Source organism: Aythya ferina (assembly GCF_964211825.1).
Source record: "Aythya ferina genome assembly, chromosome: 1".
Classification (NCBI taxonomy): Eukaryota; Metazoa; Chordata; class Aves; order Anseriformes; family Anatidae; genus Aythya; species Aythya ferina.
In genome coordinates this window covers 194441087-194461137 of record NC_140296.1, presented here as the reverse complement: position 1 = coordinate 194461137, position 20051 = coordinate 194441087, and the positions used below count along the sequence as shown (strand labels likewise).

The 20051-nt window shown below is 40.3% G+C and overlaps 1 protein-coding gene across 1 annotated transcript in view; it reads right to left on the bottom strand.

Annotated features, from left to right (window-relative positions):
• The window catches only part of PTPN12 (protein tyrosine phosphatase non-receptor type 12), a 75228-nt gene that overhangs the window by 37893 nt on the left and 17284 nt on the right, over positions 1-20051 (bottom strand). The window contains exons 2-4 of the mRNA XM_084515341.1: positions 4840-4948; positions 1253-1329; positions 159-254 (exon numbers count right to left, since the gene is read on the bottom strand). Of these exons, the coding sequence (XP_084371467.1) occupies positions 159-254; positions 1253-1329; positions 4840-4948 (282 nt within the window). The remainder of the gene's footprint in view (positions 1-158; positions 255-1252; positions 1330-4839; positions 4949-20051) is intronic.

The following is a 20051-nucleotide window of genomic DNA, read 5'->3' as shown; positions in this document are numbered from 1 at the left end:
AGCTACAAAATTCAGATCTGGGATGAACTACTGCTAAAAAATTGACTAAATCACCATCAGTATTCTTGATAATAGCTAGCTCAGACAAAAAGAAATACACAATCCCTGTACCATGAAATAGAGTAATACACAATTTTTGTTTTTAATTAGGTACTTACGGCAACATTGTATTCCCATATCATCCTCCAAAAGTCTATTACTGTATTTGCTAATGGTCCCTGGGTAGCAACATATGCTTTCGGCCCATGTACTCCCTAAAATTGCACAAAGGAACAATAAATGTTTAAAAGAAAACTTATCAACACTAAATGAGAAGTTTTCATTTACAATTATATAAAATTAGATCTTGTTGGATCCAACAGGAAGGGTGAATATGAAATATGAATCCCATTTACATTAGCAGGTATTTTGCTGGTGATTTCAAGTGGGTCTAAGATAACAGATACTGTGCTGGGAGAGATTGCAGCAGAAACCATTAAGCTAATAATTTCTCTGTGTTTCAATTCTGAACATTCTCTTTAAGTTCTCATTACTTATTACACATTTAATGATCAAAATTTGATTATTTCTGTCAAAGCAAACTCCATGAAAAAATAAGAAATACCATATTTAAAAAAAAATAAAGATTTTTGTATATAAAACTTGAACTGAAGACATCTATGTTTAACTTTGAAAGCTAAATATTCAAGAAACAAGATTTACAAGAACACCTGTTTCTGAATTAGCATTACTGTTACAAACAGCATCAGAATAAGTCTACAGAGAAAGGCCAGGAAATTCACCATGTAAAACTGAAGTCTAAAAGTTTTTTAGCCAAATTCTGGCTCGGTTTTAAGAATGTTAGGTACAATTCCATTGCCACACTTCTGCGATAAACAGCAAGAAGTACATACTAGCAAACAAATTGTCAAATGCCTCATTTAGGATCTCTTAAAACAGCTTCCCAAAATCTGGAATTTTTAATGATATCAACTGTTAAAACAATCATATTTAACTTTGCTGAGGTAAAATGTTCCAATTTGGTTGACTGTGACTTTAAAGTATTTCGTATTATATTTAAACTTAGAGCAATATTAGAACCTAAATTGCTTTATAAAATGGCATTAGGTTTGTAAATTTATTCAAGCCATAGTGAAAGAAAATTTTTCCTCGTGGCTTTGAATTCTCATCTCAGACTATAACATTAAAACTACACTGATCTGAAATAAAAGCTTAGAACAACTTTTAAAGCTGTTAAGATAATAATACATACCTTAATAAAGTTTGCATTAATGTAGTCTGAATCTTGGGGAGGAGTTTTTAAAGTCAGTTTAACCCGGCTATGATCGACTAAAAGAAAAATATAGATGTTAATTAAAAATGTGAACATTTAAAGCAGTATGTAACAGCAAATATACAGTGTATATATGAAGTGTATAGGACAAATTAAGCATTAAAAATATTTCCCAAAGTCATATAAGCAAGTAATGTTCCTCAAAAAGTAAGTCATAGAAGCAAGTCAGTCAGTTACTGAAATGAACCCAGCTCAGGTAGGGATAAGCAGAATGCTCCTACTACTACGTGCTTCTATTGCTCAAATTTACAGAGTACCAATTACTGGAATCCAAGTGTGATTCATTACAAAGAGGCAAAATTCAATTTATCCGAAGCAGGCAAAATGACAGTTACACAATATTACCGCAGGCTACGATAGTCAGAATTAAAGGAAAGCTTACACTGCATTCAGAAAGCAGAAAGAGTCAAACCGCTGCATAGCTTAAGCAGTGGGCAAGTCTCAGTGTCTCCGCCAAGGAGGAGCCCATCAACTATTACAACACGAAACGTGCACTGTGGTTTATTGCTTTGGCACTAGTCTGGGCACTTTGCTGAAGCACAGAACATGCCCCTGTTAAACAAGCAGCAGTTGATTCCTTCATTTAGAGGGCTTGGACTTAAATTTCTACCCTGATCTCAAAAAAAAAAAAAAAAAAAAAAGTTTCCTATAAGAACAACAGATCTTCGGAGATCCTCAGCAATCTTTAAGAAATAGTTGATATTTGTTGACAGAACACACTGAGCCTCTTGGAATTCTTTTCAGCGATGAAAGAATCAGTGCATCTTCATACAGAAACAACTCAATGCTTCTTACTAAGGGGGAAGGAGAGTAGGTGGTCGGCTGGTTTGCCAGCCTTTCCAGCTCTTCTTGATACCAATATTTCCTGGCTAGCACAGAGGCTTCTTATATAATTTATTATTACATTAAACCGGAAATCAAGACTGACAAAAATTACCCTATAGATTTGAACCGGGGAACAGGAGCGTCTGCAGAAGCAGCATCTGCTCAAGCAATTTGTTCCTTTCTGTTCCCATGATCAATTCCCTCAGCCACAGAGCAGCTGCTGAAACTTTTATGTTTCTTCTTTACTTGAAGCTCTAATAAAGAAGTCTATCCATTCCTAAAGAGGAAATATGGTTTGTGTTTTTTTTTTTTTCCTCTCTCAAAAACATCACTGGTAACAAGTATAGAAGTATATGCTAAGACTAAGAAGTATATGGTAACAAGTAAGAAGTATATGCTAAGAGTTACTGCTATACAGAAAGCTCTTACAAAAAGCTTCCAAGATGATTTTTTTTTTTGCTAGAGTCCTGACAATATGCAAAGAAAAGTTGATTTCAATGTAATGCTTTCTAAAAACAAGCCTAGATTAACATAAAGACAACACTCTTAAATAACAGCCCAGAGAAATCCCTAAAGCATATTACACTGTAATACATTATCACACTCCGTGTAAAAGTGCAAACTCTATGAACATGAACTGATGTTACAAACTTAACACTAACAAGTATTTTCACATGACAGATCAGAATAATTAAAGCAATGGGCTAAAGCGAGCTTCTATCTTCTCAGCACAGTAGATCCAAAATTCTATAGCAGTTTCCAAATGTCAACATTTATTTATTACTTCCTTCTCCTGCCACAGCTCAAGCACTTCCACAGTTTTAGCTCCAAAATAGAATTCCCCAAGAAAAACTCAATCTTCTTGGAACTTGCAATGAAGTGCTTGCTATTTATTTTTTATCTTTGTATGTAGATACAAATCGGTGTCTTCAGCTAGTCAGTGCACACCATGGCTGATTGAATTATCACTTAGAAGGGCTTCATAAATTGTAACGTGACCACGCACACGTTTACTCTGAAGCCTGTGTTGATTTAGTATTAAGGTACCGATCTCTCTGGTAGTAGCAAGAACTTCTGATAAGTAGTGTTAATCTCTGATTAAGTTACATTTGTAATCTTCTAGATTTACAGAAAATAAGTAAAAAAAAAATAATTCCCCTCCCTCCTCGGAAACATCTCCTAGCTTTCATTTCTCTGTCAAGCTGGTCTCCCATCACGTTTACTGGAACTTTTAAGTATTTGAAGATATTATTTGTTTTAACTGAAGGTGTACCTTCAGTTTTCCTCATTGTCAGCTTTGAGGTTTGTTTTCCTGACTGTGCATCCTTTCGGTTCCCAATGCCTCTTTTTTAGATAGATAGATAGATGAAAGTAAAGCTCATCCCCTACTCTAGTTGCAGTCACTTACTGCCACAGTGGCTATTGTATCCCATGGAATCAGCTTAGGTGCTGCTGATACTTTCCCGTATTTTTTATTATCTATCCAAACACCAGCATGGAAGATGGGAGAGTATAAATACATGGTAATAACTTTATATTTCTTTCACAGAATTAAACGTGTTTCCTCACAATTAAAAACACAGTGGCATTCAACTATTTTTCCGCATTTGAGCTTAATACCATCTCAATGCAGCAGTGAGAAGGAGATGCCCATTCCCATGCCCACCTTGTTAAACAGTCTAGAGCCTGTGGCTCTAGGGCAAAGTTTACTGCTCTAAGTGTGGCTCCAAGCTCTGATAGATGGTAAAAAGATTCTATCAGCAGAGAAACAGAACCAACAAGTACACAACAGTCTGAAATACAATCATTCTCTGAAGTTTATTACCAGAACACATCTTGAAAATGAAAGCTAATGATGCTTGAGACCATTTTTAACTTCAAATAGCCTATAAGCCTCTAAAAACTTCTGAGAAAGCTAAGCAGAGTAAAAAGTATCTGTTGTTAATTTTCTGGGATATGAGAAATGGCATTTGTCAAAAGATTAGCCTTTAATCTTGTTGTCAGCTGTCCATTTTAAGAAGCATAGTAAAAGCTGCTGAGATACATGGTCTCATGATGTAAGCAAAGCAAACCTGCAACAGGCAATCTTATCATTGTAAGATCTGTTATACCCATACATTGGTGGTTTTAAAATTTAAATTCTGCTCTGACTCACATTTTATGTTTGTACATGAAACAACTTCATTTGGGCTCTAGCAAAATACAAACAGAAGATAATCCAGCATGGAATGCTCTCAGACATGGTTTGCAGAATATGAACCCGCAAAAGATAGATCTATTGTACTTCAAACCACAAACCCAGGCTCCTTCAGGCTTCGTAAAATTTCATCTAGATCTTATGCTGACATGTGTTTATCTTCTACCATTAACAACATACTCTGAAGAAAAAAAAATACAGCTAAGCACATCGCAAAGTTCTGGACTACTCTGAGTTGAAATGAAAGCATCAGCTCTACGTGTCTTGGCACCTAGCTAACATTTTCTTTAGGTGATAGATCTTCTAAGAAAATATATTACCCTTTACTTTGCCTTTTCAGTTAAAAACAAAAACTTTATATAAGTTTTATTTCAAAGTACCTCCAATTTTGCCTTTCAGTAATAACTAAGTAGTAAAATTTATAATACCTTACGAGTAACAAACATTTCCGTTTATCCCCTATTAATACACAAATCAGACTTACATGGCAATATATCCTTGTATCTGTTCTTTTTAACATTTTCTTCCTTTTCACCGGTGGCTGTTGGGTAGATCTTCTCTGTTCTATATTTTGTGGATAATCTTCTTAACCTCTGAAATAAGACACATACATTATGTTTTCAAGTCTTAAGGCAACAGAAACATCACTAGGCATCAGCTTCAATTATGAAGTGTAAGCAGATCATTTAAGAAAACTTCTATCCTTTTACAATATTCACTACGATATACATATATATATTAAAAAAAAACTAATTATCTAGTACTTTTAGGTCATCAGCAGTTTACAGTGAAGTCGAAACCAGCTCATGATACATGGAACTTTTGATAAGCCACTACAATGTGGTCATACAGCTATACTTCAATTAGAACATCGTCTGCCTTGTTAGGGAGCAATGACTGCATTAAGAATACCTGTGAGGAACAGGAAAATCTGTTACTGCCCACAATATCCATAGGAACACAACAGAGCAGGTTGGCTTAAGAACAGCTGTTATTTTGCTTCGAAGCTCATGGCTTCCCACACACAATTGGTCAGGAAGCAAAACCTAGGTTTTAGCAGGTATTGATTCCTAGCACTGAACTCCTGTTGAGTTTCAAGCTCATCTAGGAAAAAAGAGGGTTCCTGCCACTCAGGTACAAGCTATTCCCAATTAAGATGAGTGACAGGAGGTCTGCTGAATTCACAGCAGTACGGTTTTTCTTTTTAAAATCCCCTTGATCTATTTCAAATCCTGGAAATTTGGAACAGGCATAACCTCTAATAATAAGAGCCCGCCCATCCCTTCTGGCAACGTAGGAAATAACAAAAGCAACACAGCTTTCTTTCATCCCACTCAAGTTATGCATTTACAGCCTTCAACTGAGGAGGAAGAGTACTTCTGTTAGATTGCGTAGACCTTCAGATTTAAAAAGGAACTTGAAAGACCTCAAAAACTAAATGCTCTCTTCCAGCTAGAACAACTTCGTTGTAAAACCAGCCACTCCACTGACACGCTGACATGAAGGTGGCATACAAAATGATCAAGATGAAGACAGAAGTCATTTTTCCATTGAGAGGTCCTGTGCACAGGTAGATGGACAGAGGTTGCTCATGCTTCCCATCCCACCAACTTTGATGCCTATTGATCACCCCTGAACACCCAAAATGTTTGTAGCTTTCTTTTTTTTTTTTCCTGGTGTATGTGTGGGTAGGCTGCAATTGGGAGAGGTTGGTTGTTAATTAGAAATGTACATCTTGTTTATTACAGTATGCACAACAGCATACAGGCAGGACATCATCAGTAAAATTTGAGCTGGTTGGAAAGTCACTTCTCTTCCTGAATTCTTCTTAGATTACCAACACCTGGGAGACTCGCTATACTCAATTTAACAAAGAAGTAAAACTGAGTTGGTAATTCAAGTTCTCCAATAATTCTTCCAGAAAAAAAAAAAAAAAAAAGTTTAACATTTATGCTACTACTTAGAGAAAAATGGTTTCATTAAATTTGTCTGGATGTAGAGAAAAAACAGAGTAGACAAAATTCTGCGTGGACTTTGTTGACTACTAAATGTCTAAATCCTTAACAGTAGTATTTACAGAGCAACAAAGATGGCAAAGTAAAATAAAGCAAATCAAGAAGCACACATTTTCAAGGTAATTCCCAGAGGACTTTTTTTTTTTTTTTTCAGATGAAACCACTGAATGCTAAAAAAAGCAACTGAATTAGCACACAGGGTTTTTTTCTTAAAAAGCACTGCTCTTGAAAAACTGGCAGTGTCAGTCAACACAGAAAAAAAAACAGTAAACATTTGGAGGCGGGATAGCAAGTCTGACCAAATGCTGATCCAAGTGCTAGATACATTATCTGAAAACATTACCACAATGAACAGAAAGATTCAGTTTTTGAACAGACATCTTAACAGCCCCAGGGAAGAAGCTTCCACGCAGACTACACTGATCTTTGCACCACTAAAACCAAATCTGCAACCTATCTTCCTGTGGTGGTTTTACCCAGCTGGGCAGCTCGACTGTGCCACAACCGCTCTCTCACTCCCCCTCCTCAAAAGAAAAGGAAGCCAAGGCCACATGGAAGCACAGAGGGAAGAAAATTACTCTCTACTTCCCATCAGTGAGCAATGTTCAGCCACATCCCGGGAAGCAGGGCCTCAAAATGCGTAGCAGTTGTTTGGGTGGGCAGACATCTTCATCACAAGAGCCTCCCCCTCCTTCCCCTTTCCCAGCTTTTACTGCTGAGTGTGGCACCACACGGTATGGAATATCCCCTCGGTTTGAGTCAGCCGCCCTGGGGATGTCCCCTCCCCACCTCCTGCCATTTGTGGGGTTTGGATGAGCCATGAGGCGGTGCCAACAGTGCTCAGCAGCAGACACAACACGGGCTGGATATCAGGGCTGCTGCTGCCAGTGCACAGCACAGCGCTATGTGGGCCGCTGCCGGGAGAGTTAACTCCATCCCCGCCACAGCCAGCACACTTCCACACAGCGGGCAGTTGGAAAAGCTCCCCTGTAATGTGTGACAGACAAAATACCAGGGAGTGGTCAACTGTGCATGGGAGACACGGTCCTACATAGAATCATAAAGGTTGGAAGAGACCTCCAAGATCACCTGGTCCAACCACCCCCTGCCACCAATGCCACCACTACCCCATGTCCCCAAGCACCACGTCCAACCTCTCCTTGAACACCCCCAGGGACGGTGACTCCACCACCTCCCTGGGCAACCCGTCCCAGTGCCTGACTGCTCTTTCTGAGCAGAAATGGCTCCTCATTGCCAGCCCGAACCTCCCCTGGCACAACTCAAGGCCATTCCCTCTGGTCCTGTCACCAGTTCCCTGTGAGAAGAGGCCAACCCCCAGCTCCCCACCCCTTCCTTTCAGGTAGCTGCAGAGAGCAATAAGGTCTGCCCTGAGCCTCCTCTGCTCCAGACCAAACACCCCCAGTGCCCTCAGCCGCTCCTCACAGGACTTGTGCTCCAGCCCCTTCACCAGCCTCACAGCCCTGCTCTGTACACACTCCATGGCCTCGATGTCCTTCTTGTAGTGAGGGGCCCAAAACTGAACACAGCACTTGAGGTGCAGCCTCACCAGAGCTGCGCAGAGGGGACGATCACCTCCCCGGTCCTGCTGGCCACACTAACGCTACGTAACGCTGCCCTCACATGCATCAAAGGAAAACAAATGCTGCCAGTGCTACCAAGGCTGGACACTGAACCAGGAGTCTAAAAATAGCAAAATAAGTACACATAATTCAGCAATATCAGCTAACAACCACAAGACTGAAGTAGTTCAAAACAGGCTCTAAGCCTCCAATCCAAGAAAAAAAAAAAAAAAAAAAGAAAAAAAAACACCAAGCCCCACAAAGAGAAACAGTGATACTTCCCCAGCACAGCCACAAATATGAGTTTGTATATTGTTCCCCATCTCAACCTGGTTGTGGGTTTTTGTTTTTCATATTATTCATCTTATTTTTATTGGGCTAAGTACTCTGGCTGTGCTTAGAAAGAAGTAGCAGAAAAGTTTAGAGAAAAAACAGCCTCTGAAAACCACGAGTAGAAGCAGAAGTTTTTTTTGCACGAGAAGAGATACTTGAGGAAGTGATACAGGAGAAACAGTAGGTAACAAAAAGCACCCTAGGAAGACGACCTTTTGTGCTTTGCCTATTTTAAAGGCACACAAAAAACCACCAGCGTCAAGGGTACAGCATGGTTCTGCTGTAAAGCCAGAACACCAATAAGTGCCTAATACCAGCTTCCATTTCTAGCAACTGATGCTATTAGAATTCAGCATATCCTCTCCTCTGCATGGCCCACTTGTAACTCTGCAAAACAGAGTGGAAAGGAGGATTAGCACAGGCCAGCTCCGAGGCAAAGACCAGAAATGAAACACAGTATGATTCTAACAGACATCTCTGCTCCTACAATACTTCAAGACCCATGCTTTTAATGCTTATTTGTCAGCTGTTCTCTGGCTTGGGTAATAGAAGATAGGTACAGTCATGAAAGCAACCAAAAAAGAATAAGCATTTTTATGGTTTGTAGCAGTGTCTGCTACATAGAATAGTACCTACTTCATGCTTTGGAAGGGAAGGATTTGACCAAAGCAAGGGAAGAACCCTGAAAACCACGCCTTGAATGAACCAGCCCAGCAGAAATGCAGGCTACAGCAGCAGAACTGTCACTGCACACAACAAAGGACTTCTGCAGAAAGCAAAGGACACACGTTGCTGGTGTAAGATGCAAGAGAGATTTGGTGCTTCCCAGGCTACAGCCTGGAGTGACCAGAAAAAGGCAAATGCGTGCAACGGAGCGGGGTAATGACAGGGCAGAGGAAGAAAGAGTTTTGTTCAGACTACATTAAGCTGTTGACAAGATATCCAGCAAGATCCGTCACAGTCCACTTCCATGCTAATTCATAACAAACAACTGTGGGCAACAGAAAGCAGCCCTCACATTTGGGCTGAATCAGTAAAACCACCAGGCTGCTCGCCAGCAGCTCCCTGGGCGCAGAGAGCCGGGACAGGAACGAGCCCAGTGCCTCCACAGGCCCTGCCCTCATGCTTCTACATCCACAAAGCAGCTGTGCAGCACCTCAAATCTTCTCCTGGGTGCCTTTTAAGACTGAAACAGTCAAAAAGGAGCTGAATATTCACGGTATACTTTAAGAACTATGTTCACAAGGCCTTAACTACCAGTCTCATTTCATTAGAAGCGCTGAGTTTAGTTTCACCGTGCTACAAAGCGGGCTGTGGGACAGGGACAGACCCCACAGGATGCTGGGGCAAGCCTTGGAAGTAGCCTGAATTTCAGAAATGTGCTTCCAGCCTCTACAGCAGCTTATTATGACAAATTAGTACAGTGTTTTTGAGAAAAAAAAAAAAAGACTTGACATGAAGCAAGTGGAACCACACTATATCAAAGAGAACATAGTCCAGGCAGCTCAGGAAACTCATCTGACTTCCAGTCAAGCCTTTTTGTCTATTTTACCCTTTAGAAAGCCTGTCAAGATGCACGGCTTAATGCCAGAGAAATGCTGTTTGTGGATTAAAGAAAATATTTATACTGCTTATTGAGATTTGAAGAACTCGCTTTAAAAGCCTGAGCATTATTTAAGATATAAAAGCTCTTCTGCCTCCTCTCCAGGCTTCTTCACAAGGGAAGCGTGACAAATAATGTCACTTATTTAAAGCCCTCAAATAATCTCCTAAGACTTATCCGACGTTTCCAACCGTCAGCAGCTCTGTTAACAAGAGGCAGAGCCGAGCACACACTGCTGTTTTGCCTGCCCTGGAGGAGCAGGGTGCAGCAGCAGCACCCACTCCAAGGCTCCCACGGCGCGGTCGCTGCGTGGCAGCGGGCACCAGCCCTCGGAAGTCCTCCACGGACAGCTACGGCAGCGGAGGCGTGAGATAACACCAATCACACTGAAACATATTTTGCTTCGCGAAATTCACTTCAATTTTGCATATTAAATATGCAAAAAAAGAACCCTGAAAATTAAATAAAACCTTCCATAAAAATTCGCTTAGTAGTCGAAGCATAAAAAGATACTGGCAAACACTCGAAAAAATGTTGCATCAATGAACCCATTTCTTAAGACATTTATTTCTAGCATAGATTGAACCTTTCATTATGCTTACTAGAAGCAGGAAAAAAAATAAAATAGTTATGATACCAATACTTAACATACACATGAAATCACAGATAAACTTAATTTTTGAGAGTATCCCTTCTACCACTCTGCCTTAGGAGTATTTAAAAAACACTTTATATTTGTCTGACTGTAAATGGCAGTCTTTCCCCAGATATCCCTGTCAGCTTTCAAACAGCTATTTCTGAGTGTTCCTAACCCTCGTGCTGTAAGGTAAAAGCCTTCCCAAACACCAATCAAGCATAAACAATGAAAGGAAAATGATTCAGGTCCATAGAAGAAAAGCTTCGCTGTATCTTAACATTTACAGATGGCTTTGGCTACCAGGAATAGCCCGGATCTAACTTATTTATCTGAAATGAAGCCCTAGCAGGACATTGCAAGCTGAAGTGATAGAAAGAACCGAAGTGAAGAGGGAGAAGTGTGTTACCTTTGTCCTCCCTTCTAGCAACACCTACCAGCTCCCGAGCTCTACGCTCTCCTACAAGCGAATCTCCTGAAGTGACTAACATATGAGGCTGATAACTAAGGTCTCTTGGGCACTCCATCTTCTGTTTCATAGCAGGTCAACAACTAGTCTAGAAAACACCACTGTGCTCAAAGAAGCTGGTGTGAACTCCATGAAAGTCCCCCCAGAATTTCCCAGGGAACCGGGAACGTCAGTATTTCAGTATTAGATGGCATATTTTGTTCTACGTCATCTTAACTCAGGTTGGTATTTTCCCAAGAAAAAGGGGAATTCGTGTTGTTTCATTAGAGATTTAGATTCAACAACGAGCATTAGTCACAGCCGACAACACTGGCAGGTCCACACGCAGGGAAACCAAATGCCAGTACTGAGAGGAGCCAGGGAAGGTGAACATCCAACCTTCTTCAGTAGCACACTGACACTGGAAACAGGTAAAAAACAACACACGAACAGCATGCTCTTAAGAATTAGGTAATGCCAGAGTGAGACCTTTGCTTTCCATCTATCCAAACCAATAAAACATTTTGCTTGACAGAAATATTAGGACCAGAACTTACACTATATTAGAATAATATAAGTATTATCCCATACCACTAACGACTAAGGATGCCTTCACATAGACCTATTGTTAAAACTTGGGCTGACTGCTTCAAAAGCCTTCCTTTTCCTCTCTCATTTCTGAAACTATTTTTATACTATCTGTATATTAATCCCTGCTTAAATTAACAGTGGTATCAATTATAGTTGACATGTTCAGCCTAATAGCAGAACACCCTACCTACCGTCAGTGATGCGCTAGCTTCACAGGGATGGAGCAGACTAAAGAGGTTTGTGGCCTGTTGATGAGCAAGTAACCAAGCAGAAAAAGCAAAACATTAAATTACTACAGCATAATCAAATTTTACTTAATAAGTTATTAACATCTTCTTTATGATATTTTAGAAAGCTCTGGTGCATATTCCTTCACAACCTCCTATTTTCTATCCCTGAACCACACTGATCCCTTCGCACAACCAATTTATTGCAAGGACTGCTATAAACACACCACTTCAAGTGAAAATATGCAGGACAACACAGCTGACAGAACACCAGCAGCCAAGGTTACAGGCTATGAATGACAAATGTGAAGCTTTCTATTAATCTGAGAACATCTGATTAGGAAACAGCCTGACTGCTTTGGTTTGAAGTCTGGGATGCACATCTCAGTGTGAAACCAGAAAATGCGTTTCACGTTCATGCACACCATAACGTGCTTCTTAGCAGTGCTGAAGGAATTCAGGAGTCATTCTTAACAGAAATAAGCCTCTGATTTTTGCAACAGACCACAATGATTTTCAGCAGCAAAAGGAAACAAAACACTTGAATAAACAAGGAAACAAAGCTCACAGAGAACAAACTCCCCTGCTTAAGAGCATAATTTCCAAGTTACTGGATTTGCTATTTCCCTCTTATTCCTGGAGTCCTAGGTTACGGTATTTTTCACATGCTGACAGCACTGGTATATTAAGAACTGTACATTTAATCTTGAATTCCCCTTCAAGTCTCTTTGAACACACAGAGCTTTGATTCATCTTGCCTTGCTATGGGATGCTCCTACAGAAAGTTGTGGGGAATAATTTTTAAGAGAATGGTTTTGCCCCACTCCAGGCGATGAAGTGTTTCAATCAACATGCCCACAAAAAGATCCAAGAGCTTGTTGGTAAACAAACAGCTATGAAATACAATACAAAACTAGGTTAATTGTAGCATATAAGATATGCCATCTTCATATGTAAGCCTTCTATACCAGATCTCCTCACTGACTCATTTTTCACAAGCAGTTGAACTTACAAATTAAGACAGCAAGTAAAGGCTTGAGTTGTCCTTCATACAGCCTTCTGCAGGTCTTCAGAACTAAAACCATTCATTTCTGGATGAATGAGTGAATGACTGCCTCTAATGTGAAAACTCTTACAGTTTGCTGAATACTTATGCATGCCAACCTACTAAATGCAATGTATATCTTGAAATAAGGAAGCACAAGAGTTTTCCCACCTCTACACCTTTTTGCAGCCTTTTCTTCACAACTCCGTAATGTCAGCTCTATCAGTACCATACAACTTCACTGCCAGCATTTCAACAGTTTAGCTGACTCGTTCAAGAAACTGACAGATGCATATTTTAAGTCTCGTTTAGGTTGAATCCACATTCAGCTCAGAGCCAGGAATGTAAGGTCTTATCACATGGTGCCTATAAATAACTTGCAAGAAGAATTGGCAAACTCAGTCCAGTTTCATTACATGCGTATTTCCTTTGCAGCAGGAAAACCCTGTACCACTGCACAAGGGTACAGCGATGAATAACCCATCCACCTCCCATGGCTTCCTACGGAATTGGGCTTAGGCACACTAGGGGGACAACAGGAAAGGTTATTTTTTGTGGCTGTTATGCAAGATGCCATCTATATGTGCACTCCGTGGAGCGTTACGGTGCCTTCTGAATCTCTGGGGGATTCAGCAACAACACAACAAGAGGTCAGCTGGGGGCGTACACAAATACCTTGAATCAAGACACAAACATCTTGCTGCCAGGCATCCAAAACCAGGAGGAAGATTGCTCAGTCTTGTTGTAGCCCCAGTGATCTGAGCTGCTCAGTAAGAACTGGTTTCACTAATATTAAGCAGAGATTTACCAAAAATGCAAGGATGTAGACAGCAGTTTGACAGATCCCCTCATCTCAGTCAGCAAAAGCAAGGAGAAGCAAACCTGCAGCACCAACGCCGGCACAGCAGAGGGCTGCTGAAAAGCCTTGCCAGGAGCACGTCGCAGAGCAAGTGTGAGAAAGATGGGATGAACTTTCCACTCCGATGCCAGAGGGGGCATTTTGTTTGTTTTAAAGCCATGAACTGATTACAGGTCCAGGTAAAAATTCCACAGAAGCCTCCCTTTCTCTTCTTCATAGCTCCAGGAGAGGTGACCACGGTACAGCCTGCTATTGAGACAGAGCTAGCTCTCACGTCCAACTTAAATTTTGATGGTCCTGGATGTGATGCTGACACTGTCAGCATAATATCTGAGTTGAGTGAAGGCTCCTAAGGCATGTGCCCTTCACCAGAAATAGAGATCAAAGCAGAGGCTCATCCTCCCTCCCTTGTGAAGCATTTCAGCTTTGGTGGGAAAGTCAAAACCCGATAGCTATGATGTGACAGAGACGTATGCCGGAGTACCAGCATTACCAGGAAGGAGTCACAGAAGCGTAGAAGAAAGTGTCTAATGACAGCTTGAGGCTTTCTCCACTGAAAACGCCCCAAAGGCAAGAGGTTTCACTCCAGCTTGATCGGGCAGCCAGAAGGAACTCAAGCAAGGCTTTTTCCCAAGCCCTAGGGCCACTCACCGCTGGCAGTGACTCCCCAGCTCCTTCATTTCAGCACTTCTACCCTAACCCACACCACATCCTTAAAGCACAAAACCCACGGTGACAGACATCCAACAGAGAAGCTATACAGCCAATACAGATCATGTACGGCTCAAACAAGAAGCATTAGGAACTGAACAGCTATCATCTAAACCTCTTCTGCTGAAGAATATTTAGCTTAACCATGTTATTGCTCCCTGAGAAATTTCACAACCTATTAGCACCAAAGTTTTCTTCCTGACACTCTTTACCATTCCCTTGCTGTTGATTTCACAGTATGTGGAATGAGGCATCAGATGCCACAAATGATATATCTTGCTTCTGGTTTCACTCAGTTGTCTGTTCTACTTCAGGAGTTAACACTTGAAAAGTTTTTCTCCCTCTTCCTTCATAAGGCCAAAGACTCTTCCTCTTTTCCCACGCCTTGGAACACATTTCCATGAGTTCAGTGATTGTTTTCAGTTCAATTCATATTAGGCAAAAGAAAAGCATCACAACTGAAACAGGAAACTGCGAGCTTTCACTCCAACAAAAGTAAACTAGGATTTCCTACCTGCTGGCCCCCAATACCAAAGCTGCCATAAATAAAGGCACATGAGAACAGCCATAAAGCTTTTATTAAACCTATACCTCTAGCAATACAACTAACAACACTTAATAAATACTTAGTCCAGCTTCATGATGTTCAGTCTCAAGCTGCATTATTGCTTTTACCATGCTGTTGAGCTGTATTACATCCTGTCCTTGCTTGCCCCCACAAGAAGTCTGCTACAGCCACACGTCCTGCCATGCGCCTTCCAAAAAGGCAGTCGGGCTCTTTATCAGCTGTGCTTTGTCTGTTTTTCTGAAACAGAGGTACTGCCCCATAAGCCTTTCACTGAGAAAGGCTCTATGCTGAAAAGCTGGAGCCTTACACACGCTCTGGCAAAAAGCACAGCTGTTTGTGCTATTGAGAAGCACTGCAACCAGCATCTGGTTTGGGGTTAATTACCTCACTGAAATTACCTTTCTGAAACACCAGGGGAACTCAGAGGTGCTACTCCTTTCTGTTAGGTGATGTCCTTTAGCATACAGCTGAATTGCTATGCGATGACATGAGCTCAGGGTGAAATACACTCATGTTAGACAGGCAATTCCAATAAAAATGTGCTGGTTTCATCTTCTGCCAGGTCTTTTTTTTTTTTCCCAGAAGCAGGCTTGACCCTTACATAGAAATACAGTGTCTGTAAAGACTCAGTAATTTAGAGCCCATAGCATTCAGCAGGCAAGATTAGGATGCTGTAATATAGTTTTGTTAGTTTATAATCGGCAAGCAGAACACTCACGGGGTTTTAAAGATTTTTCCCATTTTTGTTTTGTTTTTGAGGGGGGAGCAAGAATGTTTCCAGACAAACACAAACAAGAAAGCTTTTGACAGGCACCAAATCAGTACATCCGTGCAGGAACATGTACAATTACAGTTGAGTTGATGTAAATATGCAGTTGATACGAAAAATTAAAAAAAAAGAAAAAGGAGGGGGGAGAAGGTATCAAAGGAAAAACATGTTTACTATCTGGAGAAAACATGCTTAAAACTATTTTCACCCCTTCTTTGAGGCTGTGTCTGGACGCCAAGGAATGTGCTAGTTATAAAGAGGTCATTTATGATGGAGCTCAATAGAGTTTTAAGAGCCAGGAAGTGGCCTTATTAAAGATACAAACTTGTACTAAGACTTCTGTTGTAGGAACCCTAGCTAATAGCCATCACAATATTTATGGATAGGCACGCAATTTTGTATCCTAGTTGTTCATATTAGTAGCATCTCTCAAATTTTGGCTAACTAATATATCCCTGGGAGTTCAAAAGAATACACCTTTAACCAGATGATGCCAATTCTGGTTTCAAGACGAGATAGAACAGAGAATGCAATGGCCAACAAAATTCTCATACTTAGAGCACAAAGCCGTAAAGCAACTACTCAGATGAAACCAAAGCAGCAATTGCTAGTACAGAAACAACAAACATAGACAATAAATTACTCACTAGAATAATTTTCACTATTTCTCTCCATCAAAGTTTTTATTTTAATGGTTGAACATTCAAGAGCTGGAAGTATCACAGTTAAATGTTTCAATAATACAAGCTCTGACTTAGACTGGTTTGCCAAATTAAAAAAAAAAAGCTTAACCCCCTTAATCTGCACACACACCTTACTGTACACAATTCTCTTCTGTCAAAGTAACGTGGGTGTACACGAAGCACCTTCTACCAGCTTAGAGCACTATCGCTCGTTCAGGAAATACTCGTCTCATTTGCTTTCATGAGCTGCTTCTAAAAGAGGAAGAGGCTATAGTTTTTTCCTCTAATATAAGGATTTCAGATATATTTTTGGCATGCCATCTATGTTTAAAGTTCCAGTGGTAACCTTAATCACGGGTATTCTCAGGTTTTATATTTACCCATGTAAACCCAGAAGTGAGTAGCAAAAGAAACACTTGCCTATTCTGCAGCCTCATATCAGGAACACCCAGAGGCTAGAACCTTACAGTGAAGTTACTAAAACCAATTGAAAATCCTGCTTTAGTCTGGTAGTTTAACTGTTAGAAACCACAAATGTTCTGGAGGAAATTTTCAATTCTGAAGATGCGTACAAGCTTGCATCAAACTAAAGGGTCAAGCAACAAACATTTTCTATGTATCCTCTTAAAAATAACTCCCAACCTAAATCCCTGATACATCTAAAATGAAGTCTTTATATATATATATATATACACATACATACACACACACATATATATACGCATATATATATATTCTTGCCTTCTGTACATCAAAGCTGCAAGTCAAACTTGAAATTAATTTCCAGCCCTTTTGTAGGTTGCCTTTATTGCATTTATAATTATCTCCGAAACCCTTCTGAAGACCAGAGAAATGTCTCCTTCATACCAACTCAACTATACACTCCATCACTGAAAGAATTCTCAAGTAGCCTCTCAGTGTTTGTACCCTGCAGGATACGTCTGTCACACACACAGTGTGCCAAATAGAGCCCTTCTACAGTGCCAAGTTTCAACAAATTAAAAGGTACTAAAGTCATCAAGTAAAGTGAGTCTGGTTCAGGCAAGTGCCTTGTCAATCAAGGCGCTGATTTTTTTTTTTTTTTTTTCCAAATAAACCTCAATTGTTGCCACTTTGAAAAGCTGCATATTTACAATTCAGGATGCAGAACTAGACTGTTTGTTTGGTAAACAATAGCCAAACCCTCATTAGTTCTTATGTATTCTATTTGAAACACAAACAGCTTTATTCACCACCCCCAGGTTCTGGATGATAGATTTACTTCCAGGTATTTCAGAAATGCACAGGAATACCTTCAGATCTAACCTCAAGATGCTTATCTACAATCCTCATCTATGGAGTAAGTGACAAAGCAATAAGACTCCATTTCCTTTCTTGGGAAAGGAAGCTGTTCTAATCCGAGCCTCAAGTCAGGATTTGATACGGTGCCAATTCAAAAGAAGAGCATGTGAATTTTTACAAGAACTCAGGCAAGACCCAAGTCTCTTCAGTCTGCTTTTACTAAGAAATACATTGAAAGAAAAAAACCATTTGACTGGAAGGATTTATCCAGTGGGGCTTCTCGAAAAGACAGAAAAACACAAAAAATACCTTCTTGGGCATTTTCTTGGAATTTTCATTCATGACTTCTCACTAAAAGCAGATCATACTAACAGACTTTTGGATGACGAAGCCAGAAAGCCATCAATAAAGAGGAAGATGACAGCGTTACAAAAAGCGAGGAAGTAGACTTTTGGGACAATAGAAAGACTGAGCTTTAAAAAAATGCTAAAAAAGTGGCATACCAGAAGCTAACAATGAAGGTGACACATGTATACAATTAAATTAACTAAGTGGCAATTCCTAAGTGTTTACAGCAGTCACCCAAAGAAATAAAACAGGATATTTAGTGACAAACAGGCTACATTCACAAGTAGGTCCAGCATGCTGGAACGTTTCTAGAGACAAGACAATGTAAGTTTCCAATAGCCAAAAGGAGGCAGAAGCTATTTTCTTCTTCCATCTCAGTTTCAATAACTGACTAGCTGAGGCTGTGATTCTTCTTTTTTGATGGACCATATGCTATTTTTCTTCAGAGTCCAAAATAAATAAATTTGGTTCAACTTCAAACTACTGAAATCTTGCTTGCAGCAAAGAAACATGCAAATTTTAACTTATCTATTGCCTGCATTTCCTAATGCCCTTTAGCATGTAAGTATTAGTATTGTTTAAGTTTCATTTTCCTGGTATTTCATATAAAACATGACTTTTTTCCCCACATAGATGCTTTTGGTTGTCAGTGCCTGGTTTTACTTGAAGATATTTTTACTGTAACCAATGAATGCCAGCCTAGCAATTCATAAAATAATCTTAGCATCCTTCAGCATAAAAATCAATGCTTTCTCTTGATGAGGAAGCAATATTTTCTCTTTTAAACTCTGGCACCAAACATTTAAGTCTAACACCTTCATTCTATGCATTGTCAGCCTACGCTTTCTCTGACAACTCTTCCACCCATTGAACACGGATGGCCCAGGAGGTTTCATTTTTGATTTTAAGTGCCTTGAAACTAGTTTTTAACCTCTTTTAGAAAGTTACTGTATGGTCAGCAAACCCCCAGAAGGTGTATTACTGTAAATCCTTAAATCCTTTGAGATCAAACAGGGACCCGCAGCAGGCGTGTTAGCTGCTCACTCAGCCCACGTCAGCTGTCTGATAGCCAGCAGAAGGTACCACATGGAAGTACTAAACTATTAGGTTTAACAAAGAAAATAAACATCACATTTTGAGGACTGAGCAAAATATCCCCAACAAGCAACAAGTCTGACAACGTAACCCTTACATCTTAGAAGAAGTTACACAAAAACTGCTAGTTTTTTTTTCTTCTGTATTTTATTTTTCCTTCACAAAAACACCTAGAAACCTTAATAAAAGCACATTTTCGGCTTAGAAAGATGGGCTTAAGCAGCAGTTGGCTCGCACGGTGCCTGGGGAGCCCATCCACTAGGTGTCAGTGTCCTCTCGGCAGGGGAAGGCCTCAGGTGGCACCGAGAAGGCAGCCCACACTTCTTGGTTTTGGGGTCAAGTGTAAAGGAGGAAATCCTTCCAAAGCATCCCTATGGCCACCTGGGCCACGACAGAAGCAGCAGTAAGAGTACACAGGACATAAATATAGCCCTCGTCCTCAGGTTTAGCCAGTAAGGTGAGAGGGTGAAGCTCAAGAGCTGTTTCTCAGATGATTCCTGAGGAGCTGTACAGCACAGCTGTCAATATGAAGGCACTCAAAATCGGCAATAAAGAAGCTGAAAGATAAAGAAACTTCTGCTTCTCAGTTCCCAAATTACCCACCCCCCAAAAAAACAAACAAACAAACCACAAAACCAGAGTGCTTTTGTACAAAAAATAATACAAGAATAGGATCTACCTATACCAAACCGAAACAAGGCCTGAAGAGGCCAGAAGCAATAGGTTACGTGATCATAGCACAGTGTGAAATCCTCCGTGATAGGCATAAAGCCACCACACCCTGCGAGGCAGAGAGCAGAAGTCAAAGTTCAGGCCCACGTGTGTGGTGGAGGAAGAAATGGGTGTTTCTATTCACATGCGCTAAAACTAGATATTTAGACCAAGTCTAAGTTTGGGTCTGGAAGG